This window comes from Salmo salar, unplaced genomic scaffold (assembly GCF_965601325.2).
Source record: "Salmo salar unplaced genomic scaffold, fSalSal1 ptg000742l, whole genome shotgun sequence".
Classification (NCBI taxonomy): Eukaryota; Metazoa; Chordata; class Actinopteri; order Salmoniformes; family Salmonidae; genus Salmo; species Salmo salar.
Window position 1 is genome coordinate 445,485 of NW_027675483.1, and position 10,948 is coordinate 456,432.

Here is a 10,948-nt window from a genome sequence, read left to right on the forward strand (position 1 = left end):
CTGAAAGCGGTTAAATATTTATTTCAAGAAAAATACACATAATCGTATTTAAAAAAAAAACATTTTAGATTTTTCCCAGTAATCAACATACACAATAGATAATCTACAGAATACAGGATGAATGAGGTTATAAAATATATATATTTTCCTATAAATGAAGAATGTTATTATCCCTAAACTACAACAGTGACTGATATATATAGTACATTAAAAATAGTAGTTTTATGTTGGTGTATATATTTCATGAAAATAAAGGAGAGCCGCACACTCTAGGAGCTCAGATGCAAAAATGTAATATCGAACCTTTCGACAGCCAAGCTGTCTTCATCAGGGTATAAAATAAAGTGTATGTATTTCACCAACAGAAAATGAATGGCGCCAGACATCTGTATACCCAATGTAACATTTTATGCCTTTCCCTAACCTTAACCCAAACCTCAGTGAAGCAATACTTGAAATTAACCTAACATTCACCATAATCAATAAAGGTTTTTTTTCGGCCGGTTGAATATCCAATTCCTAGTCCTATACATTGGGACGAATTTCAGCATAGTTTTTAATGACAGAAGAGAAGCGAATGACTTTGACCTCATTGGTTTTGGTCTTCTTGTCATCCCACTGGTACTCTGGAGACAACAGCTTGCTGGGCTTGTTGTAAAGCAGGTACCTGTTGAGGTGACTCTCCTCCTGCCAGGCAGCCTCGATGGAATTCCTCGCGTCCTCTTCAAGCTGGTTCCGACAAACCTTTGTTAGTGTGTACACATCCTCCACGGACCCTCCGAACACAGCCCCGGCGTAGTAGTAGTCTCCCTCATCCATGGGGATGTAGGCTGTCGAGGCTGGGCGCCGTTCATATGTGAAGAGGTCACGGGTCGCCTGGTAAAACCATGGGTGAATCACAGCAACCAGCCTGCCCAGAGACTCGGCCCCCCAGCGAGCGTGGAACTTGCTGTCCACGTCCAGACAGAAGATGTAGTCGGCCTCCCTGCTGATCTGACGTTCGATGGCTGTCTGAATGATCTCCATCCTCCGGGCTGATATCTCCTGCCAGCGGTTTGAACCTGGGACCTGGATCACACTCAAATGTCTCCCCTGGGACAGGTTCACTGATGGAACATCATCGGGACGATCAGTGAAAACGTAGTAGCGCACGTTGAAGTCGACCATGAAGTGCTTCTCTGCTGTCTCCAGGAAATCTTGGAGAAAGCGGACGTATCTGTCAGAATTTAAAGACACACAGGTAACCGACAAAATATAGGAAACATCAACATAAAGGGTACTTAATGGAGAGTTGGGCCACCACCAGCATCCTTGGGCCACCACGAGCCACCTTTGGCCACCACCAGCCACATTGGGCCACCACCAGCCACCTTGGTCCACCACCAGCCACCTTGGTCCACCACCAGCCACCTTGGGCCACCATGAGCCACCACCTTGGGCCACCACCAGCCACCTTGGTCCACCACCAGCCACCAGAACAGCTCTAATGCACCTTGGCAAAGATTCTACAAGTGTCTGAAACTCTATCGGAGGGATAATTTGGTGTTTTGTTGATGGTGGTGGAAACACTATCTCAGGCTCATTTGGATTGAGATCTGGTGACTGGCATATGGTTTACATCGTTTTCATGCTCATCAAACCATTAGGTGACCACTTGTGCCCTGTAAATGGGGGCATTGTTGATCTGGGGGCATAGCCATGGTATCAAAAAGAATGACTGAAATAATGGTCAGCCCAGCATTTTTATACATGACCGTTAGCATAATGGGATGTTCATTGCTTAATTAACTCAGAAACCACACCTGTGTGGAAGCACCTACATTCAATATACTTTGTATCCCTCATTTACTAGTGTTTTCCACTATTTTGTCAGTTACCTGTACATAACATAAGGGTTTAAGGTGCCTTGCTCAAGTGCACAATGGCAGTATCAGGCTCCTGCGATTCTGATGCCAGAAACCCTCTGTAACTGTATGGTCATTCTCATAGGACTGTATAGGACATACTCAACCGTTTCTGAACAGAAATTACAGTCTACCAGGAAATAAACAAAGTAGTACAGTTATTCAAATCTTAGCCAAGCTGTGAATCATGACATCATGATATTGTATTACCTGCCATGTGACATTAGCTGGTTATGTCCTCATACACTGAGTGGTTTTTCGTTGTCTTGCCCATTCACCATCGGAATGGCACACATACACAATCCATGTCTCAATTGTGTCGAGGCTTAACAATCCTTCTTTAACCTGTCTCCTCTCCTTCACCTACACTGATTGAAGTGGATTTAACAAGTGACATCAATAAGGGATCATAGCTTTCACCTGGATCACCTGGTCAATCTGTTATGGAGAAAGCACGTGTTCATAATCTTTGTACACTCGGTGTTGTTTCAGTGTTGTAAAAATATTGATAGTTTAATTTCCCTTTTGAATATTTGGGAAAAGTTGTAGGCTACTCACTTTCCAACGGCAAACACTGTTGTTGCTATGGTGAGGTTCATGGACTTGTAGATTATGTCGACGAGGTCAGGGTCAAAGGTTCCTTCCCAGACGATGGGTGCCAACCATGGGGTGACTGCCACCACATCAATACGACTAAAGAAACAGAACAAGATCAAGCCTGACTGTGTTGTACTGATTATGATCTCAATGTTTACAGATATACAGATCAAGCCTGACTGTGTTGTACTGATTATGATCTCAATGTTTACAGATATACAGATCAAGCCTGACTGTGTGGTACTGATTATGATCTCAATGTTTACAGATATACAGATCAAGCCTGACTGTGTTGTACTGATTATGATCTCAATGTTTACAGATATTCAGATCAAGCCTGACTGTGTTGTACTGATTATGATCTCAATGTTTACAGATATTCAGATCAAGCCTGACTGTGTTGTACTGATTATGATCTCAATGTTTACAGATATACAGATCAAGCCTGACTGTGTGGTACTGATTATGATCTCAATGTTTACAGATATACAGATCAAGCTGGAATGTGTGGTACTGATTATGATCTCAATGTTTACAGATATACAGATCAAGCTGGAATGTGTGGTACTGATTATGATCTCAATGTTTACAGATATACAGATCAAGCTGGAATGTGTTGTACTGATTATTATCTCAATTGTTTTGCAAATAAAGGTCCTTGAAAAGATGTGTGGTATACTAGGCTACACGCTGATGTGGAAGTTAACAATGATAAGTAACTAACATAAGATAACAACACTACTCACCCCACCAAGACACTGGGCTGCTTGTACAATAGCCTGGGAGAACAAAATGTAATTCATTAGTTAATGAAGATATGCGATGATGTTATTGCTCTCTCAAAAAAAGGTGCTAGTACCAAAAAGGGGTTTTAACTTCACTATAAGGGAAACCTTTTTTGGGCTGTGGAGAACCTTTTTATATCTTCTCTTTGGATAATAATTCATTAAAAAATTGAATAATAGGATAGTAGTTCATTTTTTTATTTTGTTTTGTTTCACCTTTATTTAACCAGGTAGGCAAGTTCAGAACAAGTTCTCATTTACAATTGCGACCTGGCCAAGATAAAGAAAAGCAGTTCGACAACATACAACAACAAAGAGTTACACATGGAGTAAAACAAACATACAGTCAATAATACAGTAGAAAAATAAGTCTATGTACAATATGAGCAAATGAGGTGAGATAAGGGAGGTAAAGGCAAAAAAAGACCATGGTGGCAAAGTAAATACAATATAGCAAGTAAAACACTGGAATGGTAGATTTGTAGTAGAAGAAAGTGCAAAGTAGAAATATAAAATAAATAAAATAAATAAATACAGTAGGGGAAGGGGTAGTTGTTTGGGCTAAATTATAGATGGGCTATGTACAGGTTCAGTGATCTGTGAGCTGCTCTGACAGCTGGTGCTTAAAGCCAGTGAGGGAGATAAGTGTTTCCAGTTTCAGAGATTTTTGTAGTTCGTTCCAGTCAACCCAGTCTAATCTAGGTTGCTTTTAAAAAAAATGTATAAGGGTGGTTGCGATAATAACATTTGTATAATTTCCGTGTAGTTTTTTAATCCACATGGTTTCACCCTTGGACGTAAACATGAAGTTTGTGGAGAACTGATTTGGGGGGTTGGTAATTAGGTAGTGGTGTGTTCTCCAGAGTCTGTGAGATTTAGTTACGTTAAGACTCTTTAAGTTAGAGTGATTGAGGTTTGTATATTGTTTTGTGTTTTCAGTGTTCTATATTAAAAGTTAACATGAGCACTCAACCCGCTGCGCCTTGGTCCCTTTCATACGATATATTATTGAATACACAAGAATGGTGTATAATAAAAGACAAGTTTACAGTTCTTATCTAAACATAAGAGAACAGACATTAACCAAAAGACCCAGAGTTCTGGGCACAAAACAAATAATACAAAACAAGACATACAAAACAAGGACAGGTAGAAAAAAAAATAATAATAATAATAAAAAAAATTAAAAAAGGGTCGATGTAGCCCCCCCACTTATACCCCACTTTATCCCCCCTTATTCCACCCTATTCCCCTCCCAACTGCTCGGGTGGCGGGGCCAGCACACGCTGCCCAAAGGTAGATTACCGTATGACAATTAAGAGTGCGTTAAGTGCAAATTCACAGAGCCGCCTGGTCCAAGTAAGAGAGGAAAGGCTGCCAGATTTGATCAAATGTTGATAATTTATTGTTCAAAATATATCTAATTCTTTCTAAGTGTACAGTGTTTGCCAATTCGCTGAGCCATAATTTGTTAGAGGGCGCTTCCCTCTTTTTCCAAAACAACAAGATTAATTTTTTTGCCGAAATGAGACTGTAAGAGATGAGTTGTTTTTGGGAGTTGGTTAATCCGTTTAGGGAATCGGACACTCCCAGGATTATCAGAAGCGGGTCTGGGTCTATTGAAGTCTCCAGAACTTCAGAGAGGACCCCAAAAATTCCACACCAATACCCATACAAGTTAGAGCATAGGGCAAAGCAGTGGAGTAGTGTACCCTGCTCAGCCTGACATTTATCACACATAGGGGATGTACCAGGAAATATCCTATGCAGTTTGGTTTTGGAATAGTGTAATCTGTGTAATACCTTGAATTGTATGAGACGATGTCTGGAGTTAATGGAGCAGGTGTGGATATACACCAAGCTATCTTCCCAGTCTGCCACCGAAATGTCAGTACCTAGTTCTTCCTCCCATTTCGCCTTAATGGCATCAGTAGAGGGTGCGCTAACAGATTGAAAAGCATTATATATACGAGATATCAGTTTGTCTGAGGTGGGGCATATTTGTATGCATCCGTCAAACGTGGAAGGTTTAGCATTCCCAAATGTTGGGAGGTATTTTCTAACATAGTCTCTAATCTGTAGGTATCTGAAAAAGTTACTTCTGGGAAGATTATAAGTTTCCCTCAGCGATTCAAAGGAAGCAAAGGTTCACCCTATATATAAATCCCCTATGGTACTTATCCCCAACTCTCCCCACCGCTCAAAGGTGTTATCAAGGTTAGAGGGGGCAAAGGAGGGATTCCTGGCAACAGGAAGCATGAACGATATTGGTCTAAGATCAAAGTGGACTTTAATTTGCTTCCAGATTCGGACTGTGCTATGTATAATAGGATTGTTACGGTAAAGTGACATCTCCAGATTGACAGGTGACAAAATCACAGCACCAATAGAGAAGGGGTGGCACTCCTCTCGCTCCATACTAAGCCAGCTGGATGGCGGGAGTGCGTCATCCAGCAGAAACGTAACAGCGCGGAGGTTGGCGGCCCAGTAGTAAAATATAAAGTTTGGGAGAGACAATCCTCCTTCCATCTTGGATTTACAGAGGTGTTTTTTACCTATCCTGTGTGTTTTATAATCCCAGATGAAAGGATTGATAATAGAGTCCAGTTGTTTATGAAAGGATTTAGGTATGAATATTGGGATGTTCTGGTATAGGTAGAGCAGTTGTGGGAGGAAGACCATTTTAATGGCATTAATTCTTCCGAGCAGAGAAATTGGGAGAGTTCTCCAAAATTGTATGTTTGCCTTAAGTTTTTGCATCAGGGAGGGGAAATTCTCTTTAAATAGTAAGGAGTATTGTTTGGTAACTACAATTCCAAGGTAGGTAAATTTATCTGAAGATAGCTTAACTGGAAGATGTTCTAGCCAGGAGGTGTTTTGCAACCGAATGGGCATTAATTCACTCTTGTTCCAATTTATTCTGTATCCCGAGAAGGTACCAAACAAATTAATCACCTCTAGAATAGCTGGAATACTATCTTGGGGTTCTGTTACATAGAGGAGAATGTCATCTGCGTATAGGGAAATCTTATTTAGAGTATGTTTAGTATTATAGCCGTGTATTGCTGCATGAGATCTGATCGCTTGAGCGAGAGGTTCAATAATTAGGGCGAAGAGCATAGGCGACAGCGCACAACCCTGCCTTGTCCCTCTGTGAAGGTTAAATCGGGGCGACAATGATTGGTTAGTGAGTATTCTCGCACAGGGGTTCCTATATAAAAGCTGGATCCACTTTATGAACCCATCTCCAATATTAAATTTCTGTAGGACCTTGAATAGATAGGGCCACTCAACTTGGTCAAAGGCCTTTTCAGCGTCAAGAGATATAACGGCTAGGTCCACGTTAGGTAACCTCTGAGAATACATAATGTTGAATAGGCGCCTGAGATTGAAGAATGAGTTTCTGTTAGGGATAAAGCCGGTCTGGTCTGAATGGACCAATTTGCCAATTAAAGTGCTCAGCCTGTTAGCCAAAGTTTTTGCTAAAATCTTTTGGTCTGTATTAAGGAGGGATATTGGTCTGTATGACCCTACCTCTTCCGGATCCTTACCCTTCTTATGTATAACTGTAATAAACGCCTCATCCAAAGTGGATGGGAGCACTCCATCCTCGTTGGCCTGAACCAACATTTTGTGTAGGTAGGGAGAGAGCATGTTGCTGAATGTTTTGTAGAATTCACTCGGGTATCCATCTGGGCCCGGGGTCTTGCCACTCTTTAGAGATTTTATTGTTTCTGTAATTTCTTCAAGAGATATTTCCTTATTCAGGAAGTTAGAGTCTTCCTGGTTCAGGGCAGGAAGATTACAGTTCTCCAAAAAGTTTTGCATAATTAAGGGGTTAGGATCCGCTTTAGATGTATATAAAGTCTCATAAAACTGACGGAATCTGTCATTTATGTCTTTGGGGGAAGAGAGTAATTCCCCAGATGCAGATTTAACTTTGTGAATCATTCTTACGAAGTTGTCTGGCGAGTAGTTTGTGTGGTTTGTCACCAAACTGAAAATATTTTTGCTTGGCATAGAGAAAAGATTTAGCAATTTTAGCAGAGAGGATCTGATTGTATTTCAATTTTAAAGACATAATTTTTTTTATGTTTCTCCCTAGATGGGTGTCTAGCATTCTCCCTATCCAGTAAGTGAATTTGTCCCTCCAATTCTACCAATTCTCTTCTGTTTTGCCTACTCCTGGCAGTCTGAAAGGAGATGATACAGCCTCTCAAATAAGCCTTCAGTGTTTCCCACAATAATGCTGGGGAAGTCTCTGTGTTGTCGTTGGTATCAAAGAAAAATGTAATTTGATCTTTAAGATGTTCACAGAATGTTTGTTCTGTGAGGAGCTGAGGATTCAACCTCCAGACCCTCTCGTTTGGTACGATGTCACCCAATCTCAGGGAGAAGGTGAGTGGACTGTGGTCAGAGATTATAATATCATGATACCTCACATTACAGGTATAGGGGAGTAGTTTAGCATCAACCAAAAAGTAGTCAATTCGACTATAAACATTGTGAACATGAGAGTAAAAGAAGTATTCCCTACCCGTAGGGTTAGAGATCCTCCATATATCAAATAAGTTCGCATTTTTTATGTAGGTATTGAAGAATTCGCTTGAATAGGAGGTAGGGGTTCGCCGGGTAGAGGATCTATCCAAATATTGGTCTAGTACACAGTTGAGGTCTCCTCCAATGACCAGGTTAGTATGGGAGATATCTGGAATCAGGGCAAGGACTCTTTTGAAAAAAGAGGGGTTATCAATGTTTGGCCCATAGATATTAAGTAGAGTTACAGAAGTAGAGTGGATCTCTCCTATTACGATCACATAACGACCCTCTTTGTCCACAATAGTGGTTTTATGTTGAAAGGGAATTCCTTTCCATACCAGAATCGCTGTGCCTCTCGTTTTGGCAGAGAAGTTAGAGTGATACACTTGCCCCACCCACTTACATTTAAGTCTGTTATGAGAATTGTTTTTCAGATGGGTTTCTTGCAAAAATATAATATCAGACGAGAGTGCTTTCAAGTGGGCTAGGACCTTGCCTCTCTTAATTGGTTCATTTAAACCCTTGACATTCCAGGAAGTGAATGTAAGCCCCGCCCTCCTCTCATTTGTAGTTCCTATGGTGGCCTGCATAGCATGTAAGTTACTAAAAAGGTAAGAAAGTGCACCAAACTATCACGATCAGCATATGTAGCACCTACACCCGAGCAGTATCCAACCCACCCCTCCCCCCTGCAAGCACCTTTACTCTCCACCCTATTCCCCTACTTACCCCAACATTTACCCCTCCCATCAACCCACATTTAACAGGCATACACAAAAAGGAGAGAAAAAAAACATGAAAATAAAAATAATAAACACATTGTCTGGCCGATGCCAAAAAAGCACGGCGCGACCTCGAACAAGAGGTAAAACAAAAATAAAATCCCAACTGTACGTTCACCTCTCATTATCCTAGAACTTCTACTAACATCTGAACTGAGGAGGCTCCCGCGATTAAAGTGTTCAATTAGCATCTATTAAACCTAAACAGAATAAGTTGCAACTTAAACATATTGTGCACTTAAGCTTCATCTTGGGTCAATCCCTGAGAAAAGCAAGATATAGCATCACAAGATTACATTGCTAAGCAATGCCGGTCTAAACATAAACCATCCGCAACCGAGATAGACAGCAGTACAATTACATATTGTGGGTTAGGAGATGGGAACAAGGATTTCGATAAACTGAACGTACCCCCCAATAAAAAATAAAAAAAAAAAATAATAATAAAAAATACATTTTTTCCCCCTTCTAAAAAAACAATAGTGATATATATATACACATACACATACATACACATACACATATATATACACATACATACATACATACATACATACATACATACATACATACATACATACATACATACATACATACATACATACATACATACATACACACATACATACATACATACCTATATACACACACACATACACATACATCCATCCATACACATACCCACTTGTACATATACATACATACATACATACATACATACATACACACACGTGCCCATATATACACACACACACACGTGCATACCTACCTACACACACCCATGCGCAAGTATATACACGCATACCCACATACGTACACACGTGCATACATACACACACACATACACTTATGCACATACACCCAAAAATATATACTTATAGAAATAAATATTTAAAAAAATATATATATACGCAGGTACACACACACACACACACACACACATACACACGTCTACATACACACCCCAGAATAGTAATCTACACTAATTTAAAATATACACATACCTAATACTAAAAAGCTAAGAGAAAATAATAATAAAGTACACATAGTAATTACATGTACGCACACCTACACAGACACAAGCCCCACGGAGGTCTGGTGGGAATCTAATCGTGAGAGCAGGCCAGGCTATGACAAAGGCAGAACAGCACAAAACATCAACTTGCTATCCAGGTGTCTGCGTCTGCCCCTTCCCAGCCATCACCCCCAGACCTCCGCAAGCAATAACTAACTGGTATGGTAATAGGAATAATGTAATAATTGAAAAATAAATAACGAAACAAAACAAAAATGGGGGAACATAAGTATATCCATCCGAAAGTGTCAATGATCAGACCTGGAAGGCCTCCCAAACAGGCACCACCACGAACCCAGTCGGAATTAAAGTGAAACTGACGTTAAATGAGAGCTCTAACCGCCCTCCATTGGTCATCTCAGCGTGTTACATGTTCGGCAAGCCCTGTCGAGACCGTTTAGTACGGTTTCACCCGTTATGGTATAGTATGGGTTCGAGTCCATGAGCAGACCCTAACACACAATGACAAGGCACTCTAACCTGTACGGGGGATTGGCGTATATTCCCGGATAAACTTCTCTGCGTCCAAAATCGAGGAGAGCCAAATCTTCTCTCCGGAAGGCGGGGTAATTCTTAGTCTTGCAGGGAAGAGCAAGGCTGGGCGAAGATGGAGTTTGTAGAGTTTGGTCATGACATCTCTGTAGCCGGCGCGGTGCTTTGCCACATCGGACGCATTATCCTCGTAGACACGGAAGGGGTGCCCTTTATGTAACAGGTTGCCCCTCATTCGAGCCTCGCGCAGGATAAGATCCTTGGTCTTGAAACTGTGACAGCAGATGATTACTGGGCGAGGACGTTGGCCCGGTCGAGGCACTGGGACAAGGGCGCGATGTGCACGGTCCAGTTGGGGATCTGAAGCCAAAACATCCGATCCCATTGCATCCTTCAATAGCTTGGCGAAGAAGTCGGTGGGGCGAGAGCCAGCCTCTATCCCCTCTGCCAGCCCAACAACGCGAAGGTTCTGACGTCTGGATCGACCCTCCAGGTCGACCACTTTCACAGAAAGCCTCTGCACACTATCCTGCAATGACGTGCATAGCTTCTCCAACTCGTCGATCCTACCAGCGTTGAATTCAGAGGCTTTCTCAAGGTCCACAATACTCTGGCCCTGCGAGGCGACCGTTCGAATGGTGCTCTCAATTTTAGTGTCCAGTTCAGCAATAGTAGCCTTAAGATCCTCAGCTATAGCAACACGTAGTTCTCCCAAAGCCCGGGTAAGTTCTGTAAGTGTCACGTTGTTACCTGTGCCTTCCGCCATGTCTGTCT

The 10,948-nt window shown here is 41.5% G+C and overlaps 1 protein-coding gene across 1 annotated transcript; it reads right to left on the reverse strand.

Annotated features, from left to right (window-relative positions):
- Positions 1-503: 503 nt before the first annotated feature.
- Positions 504-5,198, reverse strand: LOC123743835 (globoside alpha-1,3-N-acetylgalactosaminyltransferase 1-like). The gene is made up of 3 exons (XM_082972538.1): positions 5,182-5,198; positions 2,463-2,597; positions 504-1,216 (listed from the first exon to the last, which is right to left on the reverse strand). Exons 1-3 carry the CDS (start codon positions 5,196-5,198, stop codon positions 526-528), a joined length of 843 nt encoding a protein of 280 aa, XP_082828664.1. The 3' UTR covers positions 504-525.
- Positions 5,199-10,948: the final 5,750 nt, after the last annotated feature.